The following is an 18131-nucleotide window of genomic DNA, read 5'->3' on the forward strand; positions in this document are numbered from 1 at the left end:
CCGCCCCCATCCAGCACGATGGGCTGGCGACTCAGGGCCCCGTGACCCCAGCTGACAGGACGAGCGGTTCCCCAGTGGAGGGGAGGTGGCATTTGAGAATGGCCGCTTCCGGCTGCCTCCACCCAGAGCCAGCCTGTGTCCATGCTCCGGGCTGGCTCCTGGGAACCAGCTTCTGTTCTGTACCAGAGACAGCAAGCCCTAGGCCACACGAAGGGCGCCACGTCTCATCCCCACGCTTGCCCTCTCCCTAGACCTCGAAGGGCTCAAGATAACCCCTGAGGGGCCCATCCAGCTGCAGCAGGGAGAAGGCTTAGCCCTGACCTGTGACGCCAGAGGCTCCAAGCCCTTGGAGTTGCGGTGGAAGAAGGAAAAGGTAACGAACAATGCGGACGGCTGCTCCCAGACAATGGCACAGTGCTCCCCTTCCAAAGCGACGCTGGAACCTGGGCACAGTGCAGGAGAGGCCTTGGCTGTGCTCCAGTGACCTGCAGAGCTAGATGAAACCTCATTAATACTCACCCCGGGGCAGGACATTCCCTGCCCGCTAACCCCGAGGGGGTGAGAGTCTCTCCCTGACCTCCAACAGCAGGGCTTTGAGTGGAGCTGGAAAGCTTGGGAAGACCCAGCTGCTCCCTCAGCCATGTGCTGCTCCCAGGCAAGAGGTGGGGCCGCAGCAGTCGGACACTAGCCTGCTCGTTTCCTGTTCCAGAAGGGGAAACTACTGGGGCACGGAAAACAACTGAAACTGAGCAACGTCACCCTTGAATCTTCCGGCAACTACAGCTGCGAAGTGTCTGTGGCTGGGGTGCCAGGGCTCTCCCGCTCCAAGCAGGTGTACGTCGCCGTGCACGGTAAGAGCCAGCCACCGCCATATCCCCGCCCCCCCTTCCTGCACAGGCTGGGAGGGGACAGCTTCTGGGGGGGGGGGGGAAACCCAGCAAGGAGCCCATGGAATTGCCCTCATGGTACACACAGCCCACACCCGACTGCTTCCACCCCAGCCCTGCTGGTCCCTGGGAGGAATGAGCGGGCAGAGAGAGACGAGAGACGCAGCCTCCCAACATCCTGGAGGGCGTGGTGCATCTCCCCTCACCTGGTCAGATGGCTGCAGGGAGCCCATGTCACAGTGCTGGACAATTGCACCTGTATTTCCCCCTCCATGGGCCCTTGAGGGCACTCACTCTAGGCTCCTGGCTCCTCAGTTGTCACCTCTCTTGGGCAGAGACTCGCATTTCTCTCCCTCCTGACTTTTCCAGGTTTTTCCTCCTGAGTTTTTCCAGGCTGCAGTTTATTCCCAGCAAGTCAGAGTGCCTGAATAGGGCACAGTCCGTGCTTTGCTTCCTCGATAGAGGCTATGAACAGCTGTCATTGCCAGTAGTCACAAGTCTGTGCACAGCTCTTTCTAAGCAAGCACATTTATTCTTAAGGTGAAAGCATAACAGAGAAAATCGATTACAAACAAGCAAAGAGCCTCTAAGCAGAGGTCATCCCAATTGCAGCCTCAGGTTCGTCAAACCCCACACCTGGGTTTTCCCCACTGTTACAAGTTCATAGCATCTCAGATTCCAGACAACCATAAATAGCTCAGTCATTCCTTTGTACGTCTTGGGCTTTGATCTTGGCTTTGTGTACTAGGTGATCAGCAGACAATGGCTCACTTCACAGGATGTAGCTTCAAAAGGCTGCGGTTTTGCAGAACCAGAGGTGGGGAATTTGCATTCCCCCCAAGCTCCCCCAGGAAAAGCACTAAACACATTTTGTTCCCAGACACTCTTCTTGCCTGACCCATTGTTCAGTATAGTCCTCTGAAACACACACACACACACACCCCGCTGTCACATCTCCCCTCAGGAGGTTGCACGCAATTCCGGCCCACAATAAGACAAACTGTTCATCGATTACAATGGGGCCCCAAAGATACAAAAACGTAATCCAATACAGTCTCCCAAGGACACTGCAGGAAATTGTCCCATCTGTCCCAGGCCACGCTGACACCTCTGCTTTGTGTTTCTTCCTCCCCCACAGCAAAGCCACAGATCAGTCCCAAGGATTCCCTGGTGCCCGTGAAACAGAATGAGCTGGTGACCCTGATGTGCAGAGCTACTGCCCTCCCTGAGCCCACGATCACGTGGAGCATCAATGGAACGGTGAGATCCACCCGCCGGATGCGGTGCAGGGAATGGACCTGGGGGCTCGGCAGTGGTTCTTGACCTCTTCCATTCAGACGTCTCCTGTTACATATTTTTGGGGAACCCCCAACTAGGGAGGGCAGTCGTAGGCCCTGGTTGGGAACCCATGGGCTAGCAATCACTTCTTCCCCTCCTGCGCGGCATCCCTCATTCTCTTCCATCTCCCCCCAGGTCCAAAACCACATAGACCATCACCACGTCATCAGCAACTTGACCGTCCAGGTCACCCCAGAACTGCTGCAGTCAGGAGTCACCTGCATGGCCACCAACAAGCTGGGCACTAGCAGTCTTCACATTACGCTGCAGCTGAGTAAGTCTCCTGGCCACCTTGACGGGGGAAGCATCCCATGCGGGAAATCCCCTTTTCTCACTCCAGACCAGACTGGAGTCCTCCCCTCCTGCTTTAATTCACAAAACAGAGAGACCATTTTTTCTTACTGATTTTTTTTTTAATTTCTGATTAAAAACAAAATACACAATATACCAAGAGCATCAGACAAGTCATGTAGCCTTCAATGCACGGGCCCACACAACCCCAATAGCGCTCAGCCTGCCTGTGAAAAGAGTCACAGTTCACCCAAAGATGGATAGAATAGGGGATCTGCAAAGGGGCTTTACATTCTCCAGGCCTGATGGTCATTCATGCCTCAGTGGCAGGGTATAAATGGGCCTCAGTGTAAATGAGAATTGGGCCCTTCTTCAGGATCAGAGCTGGTTTAAAAAAAAGTAATACGTGTTTTGTCAAAATATCAGCAATTTCAATTTTTTAAACAAAGCTTTGGTTTTTGGAGAAAGAAGTGACAGGGCACATAAAATGAAAGTGTTTCTACCTGCTGGGTCCCTCGAATTTTCAAAAATCAGAAAATTCTGCCCCAAATATTTTTGGAGAGAAAAACTCTGACGGTGATGGAGAAAGACAGACAGCACCCACCTCCCCCTGTCCATGATGATGGTTCCACTTGAGACATTTCAGGAGTAGCTGGTCTGGCTTGGTCTGATTTTGCTGAAGTTCTGAGCTTCTCTGCCATTTTTAAAATCTTAATAATAATCTCTTCCCCTTTCTGTCAAGGCCTAATCCTGTCAAGTGCTGAGCATCCTCTACTCACATTCATGTCAATGGGAGTTGAGGATACTCAGCACCTCCCAAGACCTGATTCTCAGTACATGAGTACTCCCTTTGACTATTCACGTGCGCCAACGTCACCTAACATGGCCAGTCAGGAGAGACGACGGGTCCAGGGAAAGCAGGATTGACAAGACCTGAATTGCTAATGGAGGAGGAACTTTTCCGTCTCTTTGTAAAAGTCAAGTTTTCCTCTCTGCCGTGAACCTAAATGTGCATAGAAAAGAGATCACGAATACCATAACAGGGAGGGCCACTTACTCTCTATTTACAACTAGTAGGAAAAGTACTCTGATTGTGGCACAAACCCACTGTGTCCTCAAAAGGCCAGAGTAAGTAGGTAACAAGGAGTTCTCACTCATAGCTGTTTTCACTTGAAGAGAGCTCAGCTTTGTGAAGAGAATCAGACATGTGGAGAGAATCTTTCTTCAATGGTAGGATTAAATCTATTTCCCTGGTCTCTTGCTGCACTGATGGAAGAACGTGTTGGTTCTTAAGCATTTGCTCTGGGTTCAGTTCCCTGTGGATTACAAATCTAAAAGCCAAGTCCACTTTGCAGGGTATGAAGCTCCCACCTACAAATTCTTCCATAAGGGCAAAACGTGAATTCTAGAGTTAGTGTTTACAAAGTCTCCATAGGTTATTACTGGAGCTGCTGTGCACCACAGTCCAGGATCAGGGCCCCAATGTGCTAGGTGCTGCACAAAGTGACATTCCCTGCCCCAAAGGGGTTACAATATTTCCTTGGTTGCCTCACGCCAGAGGGTGAGCTAAGGAGAGGTGACAGACTGAACTGTAAGATTTAAAGCTTGGTTCTACTTGAAAAGTGACTGTGAAAGAGGCATGTGGGGTCAGGGCGGGGGGAAGAGGGTTCATTGTAAAGTAGTGATTTTCCTAATTTGCAAGTTCAGCCCTGAACCGAAGAGCTGCTGGCTTTGATTGGAGCTCAGGCCCGATTAACAGCAGAGACTGGGCAGTCAGAACTTAATTTAATTAACGGCACTATTGAGAATGCAAAAGCTAGAAGAGAGGCTGGGCAGGGCTATGGGGAAGACTGAGCAGTCAATGCTTATTCGTGTCCTTCAAATCAGCAGGTAGGATGCTGAATGCACACAGCTCTCCGATCTGAGCTGCCAAAGGACGGAGGGGAATTCTGAGGCCAGTTGCTGATGGCCGTTGGCCTGGCTTCAGGGAGGGCAGCTTGAATTCACTTAACACTCACTGACCTTTCCCATGTGCTGGCTAATAATTTCCAAATGTAGAGTCTCCTGCATGTTTCTTCCCCATGTCTCTCTGGGCTGGAGAGTAAGCCCAGCTGCTTGGCTGTAGCCTACGCTGCGTGATCCGTTCTCAGCACTATTTGTTAGTGGCGTCTGTGTTGAACATTGAGGTCCTAGAAAGTGGAGGTCCAAAAGATGATTCATCATCTCGTTATCGTTAGCCCTGGGTCCCTGTGGCGGGAGAGGTACTGTGCACACGGGTGAATCTGTAACTGGCTGGGGAAAGCCAATGAGCACGTCTGCAAGGCTGCCCAGGGGCAGGGAATGCTTGCCCGCTCCAGCCCCTGGCGTTTCAATGACACACTGTGCACAGACAGATGGTTCAAGGCTGGAGTCTCCCTCTAGCTGGTGGGATGCTGCTGGGGGCACCCTTCATGCTAACTCACTCCCAGCTTTCCAGAGAGGGGAAGAAATCAAATCAACCAGCCAGTGTCTATCTTCATTACAGGGACGACAACTACGTCACCTCCTCCTATTGGCAACACTACTGGTAAGCGTCCCCAGGGAAAGTGCTGAATAATGGCCCCTGCAGTGGTCAGAGGAACGAGATCTCACCCACACATTAAGTACCCCCTGTGGAAGGGAAGGGATGAGACTAAGAGCCCAGAATGGCCCAGCAGTGCTGCCCGGGCCCCTTGAAGATGGGGATGGATGGGGAATAGCAGCCGCATCCCCTCAAGTCACCCCTTGGTGTCCTGGTACGGAGAGATGCCATGGGCACCTAGTTCTAAACTTCAGACCCTGTGAGCTGCCCTGGGGCACTGGGGTGGGCGGTTAAGTCCCGGAGCCAATGGGGTGAATGTCTGCCCAGAGCCTTCCCACCTCCGGGAGGAATGGGCCTCATTCAGCACTCTCTCTCCATTCTTTATTGGCATTCTAGCGGAACCTATCAAGAAAGGTCAGTAGCTACTGTACCCCACAGGACCCCCTGCCTCCCAGCTGGTCCCTTTCCTCTTGAGACCCCTGCCCTGCTTTCATCGTGTGAGCTCCTCGCACCCCTTCTTGTGGCCTCCAGGCACCCACTCCCAGCCTTCCCCTCTGCCTACAGCTGTGTTGATGGTTGTGTGTCCCCCACCGTTTGCAGAGTGCAACATTCACGTTACACCCCAGAAACAGGCACGAGCACGTGACTCCTTCAGGCCATTCTTCCCCTAGTTTCCTCCCCACTCTTTGACCTTCACTCAGCTGGGATCTCTTGCCCTCGGTCCGTGGCACTGGGTGGGTGGCAGATGCTGCAGAGGGAGGTCTAAATTAGAGTCTAAAACACAGTATTTGGATGAGAAGTGCTTCCATATCAGCAAAGTGTTTCCGACCTGACCGAGGTTTTAGACACTTTATTTTAGATGCTGGGTGATTTTAGATGTGCCTAAGGCCCACTTTCAAAAGCGGCTTAAGCACTTAGGAGGCCAAGTCGCATCGAGCCTTAGGACCTGAAGTCACTGACGGCTTGTTGATACGTGGCACACTACTCAGCAGCACAACGGCTGTGCGTCAGGGAAGACATGACCTCCGTCAACAGGAGGGGCTCTCCCATTACTGGAGATGCTGCTTAATACACAGCACGTTACAAACATCCATTCGTTGCGTCCCATATTGTTACCCCCCAGCAAGCCAACAGCAGGGCCAGGAACAGAACCCGAGAGCTCTCCCAGTGCATTCTGCTAGCTCTGCTGCATGCATCCCCCTTCTTTTCCTGGTGCCCCCCAGCAACCCCCTGCCCGTTCTATGCCCTTCCGATGCAGCCTGGGGAGAGGTAAGCGTGCTGCCCACTACCGCGGCGAGTGGCAGGTGACGGGCGTCTCTCAGGGAAGCCATGGGGTCAGGCAGTAACAGCACCTGTCTGTTGCGAGCAGAGCAAAAGACCCAGGAGAGCAAGGGCGTGATCATCGTGGCAGTCATCGTGTGCATCCTGGTGATCGCCGTGCTCGGCGCCGTGCTCTACTTCCTGCACAAGAAAGGCAAGATCCCCTGCAACCGCACCGGGAAGCAGGACATGTAAGCACAGCTTGCGCCCCAGCCACACCCTTCCAGCCCTCCCCCGCCTCCCAGCTAGCAAGGGCTTGGCTCAAAGACGCACCAAATCATTCACGCTTCCCATCTCATCCCATTCAGGCAGCTTGCTCTGCCCCCCACCCCCCTCGGAAGGGCTAGGATGCCTCACTGCCTTTCTCATGCCGGGGGGAGGCCTGGATGTAGAGTAGCCAAGAGCTTCCCAGCAGCAAAGGCTCCCGGCACTGCCTCCTGAAGCAGGCACTGTAGGGAGCCACAGCTGAGTTTCGCCATCAGCCAGCAAGCCCTCCTGTGACCACACTCCAGCAGCACTGAGCTTGGCAGCTATCCCAGGGCTCCTGCCCCTTCCCCTACAGCACCTCCTGCTGGTAGAGGCTGGAGTCGTTGAAAGCTTCCCTCGGCCTGGGTTTCCACCATAGTTGGATTTTGCTCTGACTCCTTTTCCTTCCGCCCTCTGGGAGTCCGGAGCAATCAGCCAAAGGGCCCAGATTCCCACACCTCAGCCTGTAGGCGCTCAGGTACCTCAAATGTCTCTGAAAACTGTCACCTCCCTCCCCCTAGCACCAGGCCAGATGCCCGTAAAGACGAGATTGTAGTTGAAGTTAAGTCAGATAAACTTCCCGAAGAGGCGGGGCTTCTGCAGGGCGCTAACAGCGAGAAGAGACCTGCAGGTGACCAGGTAGGACAGATCTCCATGCAATTACCTTCCGGGGGCTGGGCTCTCCCTTGGCAGCCTCTGGCCAGGAGCAGCAGCGATGCTCGAAGGGCACAGGGGGTGTCTCTGCCCTACAGCTCACACTGAGGGTGGGCCTCCTCTGGAGCTGGGGAAGCAGCTGTCAACTGCTGTTCCCAGCACCCCTCATCTTGCATGGGCCTTCATCATCCATCGTCATCAGCAGTAAATAAGGGAAGTGGGGAAGAGACCTCATGGTGCTAGCCTTCATTGCACAACAGTCAGCGCCGGGGCCGAGATGTGGATGTGTTGCTGCATGCTCGTGGGAAGTAGCGGTGTTGAAACTGCTTTCCCTTCTGCTATAAAAACTTTCCCTTCCCCCTCCTTAGCTCTCTCACTGTGAACTTGACCACTTCCCCTAGCTCCCAGGAGAAAGCAGAGTTGCAGGCCCTTACGTTTCCCTGTTCCCTCTTGGTTCGCGGTCAGCCTGGTCTGGAGCTAAGCGGTGTAGGTGTTACAAGCTAGAGAACCTCTGGCCTCCGCAAAGCCCCCGCGTAGGGACCTAGACTCCCTAGGCTAGGTATGTGCCTAAGAATGGGATCCACAAACACCAGGGCAGGGTCTGTCCTCAGCCATGGGACTGCAAGGAGGAGGAAAAGAAGGTAGCAGCCCTAACCAGTGGGTTCTGCTGCTAGGGAGTTTTTCCCCTCTCCCCGGGGAAGCTGCTTCATGGGGTATAAGCAATTAAAGAGGCAGCCCCCTCCCCCCCCACTGATATAGGCTTGTTCCTGACGTTTATCCTAAAGTGCTTTGTCTAGTTTTAATATGCAGAGGTTTCCAGTTGGACAGTTCCAGTTCAGCTAACATTTTCCTTGGTTTAATGCAAATCGGCGTATACAAGCACATGCCCCAGTAGCCTTCAGCTCATCCCTCAACCACAGAATGGTGTAAGGAGGAGCCTCCACTGCCAATACCCACTGCTCTAGGAGTCACACTTACCCGGGTTGGCTCTGAGCAGCTGGTCCTTTCATCTGTGGGAGGAGGGAGAACCTGCACTCTGATTGCCTCTAACTACTTATTTCTTGTCCATGGCTTAAAGGCAGAGAAATACATCGACCTGAGGAACTAGAATGAGGGACCCGCCATGTGTTTTTTCCCTTCAAACCTTTCCTGATCCTGGATCGCCGCCTCCCAACCCTGCTCCAGCCCCTTGGGAGCGTGACCAGAGACCTTGAAATGCATCACAGCGCTGAGACTGCTCTGCCAGGAGAAATACCTCACCCCCCAACCCCACCCAACATGGCCGTTACACTAGCCAAGGGTCTGAAAGATAACATGCTAGCAGCAGCAAATCTGGACTGGCTTACTGCTTCAGAGAGGCCAAAAACAAATTCTTGGAAACATCCACATTACCCTGACAGGGGAAGAATTTAAGGTCTTATCAGGAATGTTACTCTTCGCTTTTTATTGTTCCAGTTGTGTGTGTGTATTGAGAGAGGGGTGGGGGGGAAATCTAGAAGCAATTTTACCGAAAATTCACAGCAGGTAAGTCCCCCTGCCCTCCTGAAAGTAGGCTAGAGCACTAGGCAGTCTGGGTTTCTCTGGCTAGAGTTGTGCTTTTAATTGGAGCTCCTTCCAACTGAAAAAAACCCAACCCCACAACCCGTATTAAATTAGCAGCATTCAGCTAAGTCTCTGAACAATGGGTGCATAGTATGAATTACAGCTAGGGGGTGGAATTTACCTGGTGGGTTCTAGGATGCAAATGGTTAATTCTCTTAGCTTTTCCCTTAACTGTTCTTGTTTTGCTGGTTTAGATTCACAGCCTCTCAACTTGCACTGGTGAAATGCAAGTAGAGCGCTCCATTCTCGGAAGAGTTGATTTCGTTTTCCCAAGTGACTCTATTGAGAACAAGTAGCTGAAAGGAAAGGATCTCTGTTCTATGTGCAGTAAAAAGCAGGGCCTCCCAGTTGTTCTGAGGTTTTGGCAGGGACTGGACCCAACAGTACATTCATATGAAAGTTTTAAAGCTGCATGATGTGGCATTGCTTAGCTGAGGGCTTAGGCCTTGTTTCACACCTGCCACCTCCCTGAGGAACGTGGCTACCCTGGGCAGATTTCTAATTAAGCTGTACCGTGGCTGAAATGAGCAGGCCCTCCAGCAGACCACGTCTAAAGTCGAGGCTGATGAAGAGAAAAGCTTTATGCCATGCTTAGAAATTGGCACCTCTCTTAAAAAAAAACCCTCAAAAAACCCTAAAGTATTCTCACTAGATAAAACATTACATATCCTTGACTAAAATCCCACTCTCTGGCCTAGGCCAGGGTGACAGGTACCAACTGTGAACAAGAAGGGAAACTGACAGAACTGAGCTCCCAGACTATTGAACTGGTGCTATCTGAGAGATACCAAACAGACCACCACCTCACGGAAAACACCCAGCCTGTAAGCATATACCGCTGTTGCTTCCATCAGCCCTATGAGCTCTCCCTCATCCGCAGGCGAACACTGAGGAGATGAGCCCCTTGCTTTTCCTTCTCGATTCCTATTAGAGAAGTAAAGCAAGTTGCAGAACTTGTTTCACCTAGGCACACACCCCCATAGCTGCTACTTAACCAGCCATTTATTTTCCATTCCTCCAACACTTCAGCAACAAACAGACTTACATTAACACTGGGCAAAACGATAACAGCTCCTTTCCTATGCACCCAACTTCCTCAGTGGTTATTGAGACTCTCTGCGGCAGCAGATGCAACCAACTCATTAACAAAAAGGGTGAGCTGTACTTGTGAGCTAGAATTATCAGAAGCAAAAGCTTTGGTTATATATATATATATATATATTTTTGTTGGTTTGTGTGTAAATTTAAGAGTTTGTCTGATATTTGCAGGGGTTTTTTTTATATATGTGAAAATAAAAAGCCAAAATACTTCCAGGACTGGCTGTACTTTGTCTCAATTCACAATGGTGAAGTAAGAAACTCAATTAGGGATGGTAACATTCCCTAGGTGCGGATTGTACACTTGGACTGTAATGTGTGACTTCATCTCCTCCTCCCTTCACCCCTCATTATAATATTTATAATATATGCTCACAACTGGGTCAGGAGCTACTACTGCATTCCTACTTAGACACAAGAACGGGGGCTCTTGTTTGTTAGACTGAATTTGATTTAGATTTAATTAACACAGGGATGGGCAAACTTTTTGGCCTAAGGACCACATCTGGGTATGGAAATTGTATGGCAGGCCATGAATGCTCACAAAATTGGGGGTTGGGGTGCGGGAGGGGGTGAGGTTGGGGGTGTGGGTTCTGGGGTAGGGCTAGAAATGAGGAGTTCAGGGTGCGGGCTCCGGCTGGGGTTGCAGACTCTGGGGTGGGGCTGGGGATGAGGGGTTTGGGTGTAGGAGTGTTCTCTGGGCTGGGACCAAGGTGGTCAGAGGGGCGGGAGGGGGATAAGGGCTGGGGCAGGGGCACGGGAGGAGGTCAGAGATGCAGGCTCCGGATGGCGCTTACCTCAAGCAGCTCCCATAAGCAGCAGCATGTCCCCTCTCCAGCTCCCGGCCAATGGGAGCTGCAGAGCTGGCGCTTGGGGTGGGGGCAGTATATGGAGCCCGCTGGCTGTCCCTATGCGTAGGAGCCGGAGTGGTGGACATGCCCACCATGCTCCTGCTTCCAGGAGCCGCGCCAAGCGGAGCAAGACCCTGACCCCACTCCCTGGCTGGAGCACCAAGGCGGGGCAAGCCTCTGACCCTGCTCTCCGGCAGGAACTTGAGGGTCGGATTAAAAGGTCTGACAGGCCAGATGCAGCCCGTCGTTTGCCCACCCCTCACTTAACAACTCCATAGCTGTGCTGCTGCCAGAGAGGAAGCAGACGCAAGTGTTTCCGGAAAGATCTATTGACAGTCCTCGCTCATAAGAGGTCAAGAGTACCCCCCCACAACTCAAGAGAGACATTTCTCATTAGTTTCTTATAAGAATGAGGCCTCTCAGATACCAGTTTGCATTGCTTAAGGAGCACATGCTTTCCTAGAATGCCAGCAGCTGGCGACAGGCCCTTTTTCCTATATTTCCCACCTTTGCTCAGAAGGGGCAGTGTTGACAACCCATGTGTTAGCAGAAGACCAAAGCTCTGTGAATGAGGAGGAATCCTCATTCAGTAGGGCTGTGCAGTTTAAGACAAACTTGCAGTGTCTCAAGGCTTGTCTCCACTAGAGTTTTGCTGCTTTAACTACACTGGTATGACTGACGCTGAAAAAACCCCTAGTGTGGACGCAGCTATACTGGGATAAGTGTTTATACCATACTCCAGTTCAGGAAGAAAAATACACCATATACCAGTATAACTTCATCCACACTAGGGTTTGTACTGGTATAACTATGCCAGTGGGGGAAAAATCCCACCTGTCACAGACAGTTATACTGGTATATCTTTTCTAGTGTAGACCAGCCCTGAGTTGTTCACCCTAATACCAGTTTGTATTAGGATGTACCAAATAATCGTAATAAGGTACCTTTTATCAGTTCCTTTGGTGGTAAGAACACCCAGTCAGCAGTTCTCAGCGTTTAATGTGCATCCCTGTTACATTGAATAGGCTCGTGACAGTTTCAAGAGCAGTACTGTCCATGAATCACAGTAAGACCACCTCACGGATATGCTACAACAAAGGAAATTTATTTAAAAATAAAACTTTGTTTTGTTTTGTATTTTTTTTTTAACTGACACAGGTGCATGAAATTCAAAACAAAAAAGCTCTTTAGTGGGCTGCATACAAGAATGAAAAAAATTAATAAATAACATTAGTATAACTTCTAAACATTAACAATGTATTTGCAAAACAAAACGAGGACTTTAAATCAAATGAACCTTAAAGCTCAGCTACTCTCTGTAAGAATATTTACCTTCTGTTTTTCTTATTCTTTACAGGTCTCAAAGGATTAAATACTGCTAATATAAATTTTTTTTATATTAATGACACTATTATACTTAAAATATTTTGTGAAAATCTCAACATTTTAACACTGATATTATATAAATTGGTATTCATTATTCAAGAGAAATAAAGCTACTCTTCCTCCCCCACCATGAATTTCAAAAAAAGATTTATATTAGGAATTTAAAAAATAATAATTTTCTTGTTTCCTGCTCTGATTTTAAACTGGGGCACATTAAAAAAAGCCACAAGAATTGCATTTTTGTCCTTAGTCAGATAAAATGCACATGTACAGCAGTTACGCTGCCCCTAGATTAGCTGGAAAGATGTACAGGGTCTTAGTGCATAAAGCAATGTGCTGTTCCCCAACCTATCCAGCTGCCCTGGGATTTGGGTAGCAGCTAGGGACACATGGGGAAAGCTTACAAAGAAAGCAAAAGCCACTGCAAACCAGCAGAGAGGCACTAACTGCTTAATGCTTAAATCTGCAGCTCTTGCAGAGAGGAACAAGACAAGTGCAGGTCAGCAGGCAGATTTCTCCACCTACAGGAGTAACAGCATGGCTGTTACCTCCCTCCTGTGGGAATTGGTTGTCTTGTAGATTCCCATACAGTTGGAAGGGTGGTTAACGCACTTGAGGGGCTGGAAACTTGGAATGGGATGCACACATCTGCAGTCACAGCTACCTGCTGATTGTCACTTGGTGAAATACAATCTGGTCCCACTGCATTTTATTACTCCTCTCTCACTGGACTGTATGTTGCTTACTTTGTTTCCTGGGGTGAGAGGTGGGGGACAAACAGCATTTTTATGACCAGAACTCTAATTGGTTTTGTTAAAAGCAAAAAGAATCCTGTATTACAATTCTACTGTCTTCACACCAAGCTTATTACAGCACCAATCCAGACAAGTCACCGTTAGTAACAGGGATAAGGTAAGAAACCTCCACAGTTGAAATGCTACAAAACACAGGGTAATCTTTGAAGTGACTCTCCCCGATCTCTCTCTCTCTCTCTCCTCCCGCCCACCCTCCACTTCCATCCCCTTCAAAGCAGTTGCACTCACAGGCATCGATAAGGCTAGTCTAGTTGAGGCTCTAAGTTTTCACAAGAGGATACTCAGATCCAGCCTGGAGATGCAGCATTCTCTTAAAGGCACTAGACATTTGGCTTTTTTTTTTTTTCCTTCTTTCTTCCATTTCTTTCTTTTAAAGTAAAATAAAACGTTGACATTCTGGAATAAAGACACAGGGGTGGGATGGGGCAATCATAAGGTTACCTCTGCAAAAGAAAAGCAGCAAGGAAAATACACCACAAAGTGCTTCACTTTACTCCACAGAGAACCACCTCAGGAAGCGCTGTTGGCTCGGCTATGCTTCGGCAACACTCGCAGACTGTTACAAACATTCACGTGTTCAAGGAGAAAAAGCCACTTAAGTTTCTCAGATAAGTTTAAGACACAAACAGTGGGCAGAAAGGACACATGCATAAAAATAACATCAGAGATCCACGCCACAAGGATTGCCTCAAATCTCTAATCCTGGAATGATGTCCACAGGCAATGAACCTCCATGGCCGAACCCTGAAAAGAAGTCTGTCAAAGCTTTGCTAGGCATGATCTAATTAGCAACAGGACAAGCCTCTGAAAATGGACTGTCCACAAGGACTAGGACACTGCTGCTTTGAACAACAGGCTCTCTGCACAGCAGGACAACAGTTCAGGCTTTTTAGCTGGTTAAATTTAATTGCCGTGCAGCAACGGCAGAAGCACTAACCCTGCTGAAAATGCAGCCACAGTGCACATTGAAACACCCGGGCTGACCGTGCAGAGAAAGTTATAAGCGAAGTGGCTGCAAAACCAACCAGGAGTTAGTGGCAGCTTTAGAGACAGATACCAAGAAAGGGTAGAAAAGAGTAGTCTTCACGTCAGAAGGGTCACTATTTGCTTCTGAAGCACATTTTGGACAAGCACAGACCACAAAATGATTCAGATACTCCAGAAATTCCTTGGTCAGTATCAAAACTACCACTGCATCATGCAGATGTAATAAGAGAACAGAGCTGCCCTTGTACCAACCTCAGCTGTTCCTGCACTAAACCTGCAACCAACAAGGTCTGAAAGACATACTGACCACGGCCTGCTATGTATTATTGTCACAGCATTTCACACAAAAACAACAAGACATGACCTGTTAGTTGCCGTCTGTCATGTGCACGGGCAGAGGAACAGCAGATTAAGGTATATTCCATGGAGGGCAGACAATCACCCTTCCCTTTACAGCTCAAGACTTCACTAGGGCTGGACTCTGCTCTCAGCGATGCACATGCAACTCACGCTGAAGTCACATGGCTTGACTTTGCACTATTACAGTGAACAGTAAGCATCTCCCATCTTGCACGAACACAAACCACAGCATCAAGCTGTGTTTGCAAATTATACCTCTGGCGCTGAAACAGCAGCAATGCTGATGGGCAGTGATTGTACCGCACAGAGAGTTGCTCTCCCTAGCATTCCAGGCGATATTTTCTTTACCAAAGAAGGGAGGAAAGGAGAAAAGAGCAGACAGTTCATGCATTTATGTCACCTGGATCCCACTGCACATACAACAATAAGGGTGGAGATTCAGAGATAATCATTATGTTCCACATAAAATGAGAATCTAGTACTTTGCTCCCTTCTGTAATATTTGCTATTACTCTTGTTAAATTCCCTCTGTCGATTTCAGGCTCCTGATCTGATTACCAGATTCTATAAAAGGGATGAATTACATCAAACAGTCTTGCACCCCTAAAGATATTTCAAGCCATAAATAGTCATTTAGTCACTACTGCTGTTCATTCATACTACTGACATTCAAGAGCGAGCCAAATAATTCCGGGCACAATCTGAAAAGTTAATGTGCACTGAATACATGCGCATTTTGTTCATTTGTCAGACTATGGTCTCTGAATCTCTCTTTGATTTAATTCCTCTCTGAAAGAATCAGTCACTTCGCGAACACCAAAGACACCCAAATTGAAAGGGACTGAGTAAACAGGATACTAGCAAGTCAGGTTTTTCCAAAATAATAGTTGAACACCAACTTTTAAAGTCCAGTTTGATTGCTTCATAACTATACAATTTCCTCAGATCTCCTGTCTGACACAAGCTCTGACAATTCCCTGGTGTAACGAAGGGGAAGCAAGCCCCATACTATTGTGACAGACAGCCTCAGAGAATTTTGTTGCATTTTTACTACAAAGCAGATACGATACTGATGAGATACATCGGTTGCACCTACCTACTCCACAAAACCTGGCACACAGGTGAGTGGCTCCCACAAGCGCTCTCTAAAGGAGAGGATGGAATGTGTGTGAAGGCCACTAGTGTGCTATAGCCACCATGCAATTAAGATAAATAAATCATCATATTTACCAGATGCAACATTCCTATAGAAAGTGTGCATGGGAGTATCCAGTGGTAGCTACTCAAATCCAACACAGCTGTAAGCAAGTTGAAGCACTGAAGCACAAGATGCTCTGGGCTAAAAAGGTAAGCAGCAGCCAGTTCTCCATGCCTACCCTCCCCAAAAGACTCTCCCCCCACCCCGCTAAGTTCAACATATCTAACTCCCTGGATTCCAGTGCCAGCAATGCGATACATGGTGAGAGAAATCCACCTCCCAGCACTAAGGAGTTAAAAATACCTGACTGCTGCCAGTCACACTTGTATCCCAGCTAAAGGGGAGGACTTAAATTGTGAGCAATAATTATGGGTACAGGAGAAATGCCACAGTAAACGGAAGCAATCTAATCATCTCTTCCTAGATCTCCTATGTATTCCCAGCAGAGGGCCACCTACAGACTGCTCTAAAAATCCTGAGCCAAACACACAGCAGTGAACAGGTCCCAATCTAGTACCACGAACCACAGGACACACCACATCAACCTGGAGACATTTTCCGAGCATTCAGTTAGAATTCACAGCACAAAACACTCGCCCACCCCCAGAGCATCAGCTCTGGAATCACTTGTCATGATACCTATTTCTACCAATGCCCTTTGAAACAAATCTGTACTCCCAAACAAGAGGCGGGGGTGAAGGACTCCAAAACGATGCCAAGACACACACTGTATACACATCTATCCGCTCCGTTTCACTCCATTGCTTTGAAATCTGGAACCACAGAAACCTGATAACTGATTCTCTTAAGAGGCAGGGCTGAATTGAGCACAATGTCTCTCAAGGAACCCCTTCCTCCTTGCGGTTGCAGCTGGGCTATGGGCTGCCCAGGCCGTTGGTCCACAGAAGTTGTAGGCAGGGAGGTGATGTGCTATGTGGCCACGTGTGCAGGGGAGGAAATGGAGACAAATTCCCGGAGAATATTCTTGGCCATTTCGACATTGTTATGGGCAATGACCAGCGCTTTCTGAATGTCCTGATATGAGTATCCCTGGCTCATAAGGTTCTCAATCTCACTGGAAAGTTGGGGCGATGTGCTAGTGTTGGTGACAGCACCACCCTGCTGACAACTCCCGGCTTTCCGTTCAGAGTTTATCCTCCGCGGCAAGGGCTTCGGCGGCCTTTCTGGAACTTGAGAGCCATCGGAAGAACCTAGAGGGAGAAACACCTGGGTTATTTGGGAAGAAGACAAGTGCTTGTTGCGTGAACAGGCAGCTTTAGAACACTGTAGAACCCCACCAGCCACTTTTCCCAGCCAGCCCGTCCTTGCAACTTCAGTTTATCTCATCTCCTCTTCCCTGGTGCACAAAAATGGTTACAGAGGTTTAGTAAATAATTAGTAAACCCGACTGGTTTTGCTTATAGAAACAAGACCAAGCAAATGGGAGCTATTTGGGCAAGCGTGTGAGCAGACCTCAGACAGCAAAACGAGAGTAAGAAAGAGGTCTGGAAAAACAATGCAAGTATAAGGAATATGCAAAAGATCTCACCACACATCCCAGTATGTGTCTAAGGCTTGGGAAACCCCCCTGGTTAACCACTCACTTATTACCTAATTTATCAGGCTCTGCTCTTTTCTAATGAGACCTGGCCATTCTGGTCTCAGGGCCAGGTCTGTTCCTGCTTTTGCACTTCTCTGCCACATCCCCCACTCCCTCTGCAACAGGCCCAGTGGAAGGGTACCCTACCTAGCAACAGTAACCCTGCTACAGCAGATCAGCAAACTCAGCCTCTTCAGCCTGTCCTCACCATGAATTATTCCAGCGTCTACCTTCCCAAGGGCCACATGTTGTATCCTCTTGTGAAAAGGTAACAAAAAAATCAGTCACTGATTTGCCAGTGGAAATCTGCCCAGTGTCTAGGAACACTGCCCCTTCAGATATCACTGTTTGCTATCCGATGTTCCTTACCGTTGTCTTCTCATTTTAACCTTTGACAGCTGAAGAAAACATTTTGTCCTACTTTTCAAATCACTGAAAACTTTTCAACATGAATGCTGAACATCCTAAGAAAAAGTTTGATTTGCCTTTCGGGGTAACCCCTCAGGTGCCTGAAGATGGCATTTTCCAATAGGATAAACTTCTGCAAAAAGCGTACAAGCCCTTAGAGTAAGAACTCCCAAACAATCTAGTTTAAAAGGAGCCCGCCGTGAAGCACTGGTGTCAGGAAGGAAGCAGTCACCACGATGCAGGCTCTCTGAAAAACGTATCAAAAGCACAACAGGCAACCAATTCACTGAAGCTGCCTCATCCATCAACATACAGTTCAACTCACTAATCTTCCAGGAAAAACAAGCAGCTTAAAAACAAACAAAAAGCCTTTTGTACAATTGCGAACAGGAACTCCCTCCACAATTTGCCTTAGAAATAGGTAGTTCACCATAAGCTGGATCATGTTTCAGAGACAGCAGGTCATGCTAGAACAGTAGCCATGAGTACGGAGCCTTGTTACAAGTGTATAGAAAGCTATGTTTTACGGT

At 48.9% G+C, this 18131-nt stretch overlaps 2 protein-coding genes across 11 annotated transcripts in view; one reads left to right on the plus strand and one right to left on the minus strand.

The window, feature by feature from the left end:
• Positions 1-10212, plus strand: part of MCAM (melanoma cell adhesion molecule) — a 35723-nt gene extending 25511 nt beyond the window's left edge. For 3 of the 6 annotated variants that reach the window (XM_073320778.1, XM_073320780.1, XM_073320781.1), the window contains exons 9-17: positions 252-373; positions 710-851; positions 2026-2147; positions 2361-2499; positions 5041-5082; positions 5473-5490; positions 6446-6587; positions 7164-7281; positions 8375-10212. In XM_073320778.1, coding sequence (XP_073176879.1) covers positions 252-373; positions 710-851; positions 2026-2147; positions 2361-2499; positions 5041-5082; positions 5473-5490; positions 6446-6587; positions 7164-7281; positions 8375-8404 — 875 coding nt within the window. In that variant the 3' untranslated portion in view covers positions 8405-10212. Of the gene's footprint in view, positions 1-251; positions 374-709; positions 852-2025; positions 2148-2360; positions 2500-5040; positions 5083-5472; positions 5491-6334; positions 6422-6445; positions 6588-7163; positions 7282-8374 lie in introns of those variants that run through there. The other 3 variants (XM_073320783.1, XM_073320782.1, XM_073320784.1) reach the window with 3 other exon arrangements.
• A 1610-nt stretch (positions 10213-11822) lies between these two features.
• Positions 11823-18131, minus strand: part of CBL (Cbl proto-oncogene) — a 54035-nt gene continuing 47726 nt past the window's right edge. For 4 of the 5 annotated variants that reach the window (XM_073321101.1, XM_073321102.1, XM_073321105.1 and 1 more), the window contains one exon: positions 13238-16804. In XM_073321101.1, coding sequence (XP_073177202.1) covers positions 16524-16804 — 281 coding nt within the window. In that variant the 3' untranslated portion in view covers positions 13238-16523. Of the gene's footprint in view, positions 11936-13237; positions 16805-18131 lie in introns of those variants that run through there. The other variant, XM_073321103.1, reaches the window with a different exon arrangement.

This window comes from Lepidochelys kempii, chromosome 22 (assembly GCF_965140265.1).
Source record: "Lepidochelys kempii isolate rLepKem1 chromosome 22, rLepKem1.hap2, whole genome shotgun sequence".
Lineage (NCBI taxonomy): Eukaryota > Metazoa > Chordata > Testudines > Cheloniidae > Lepidochelys > Lepidochelys kempii.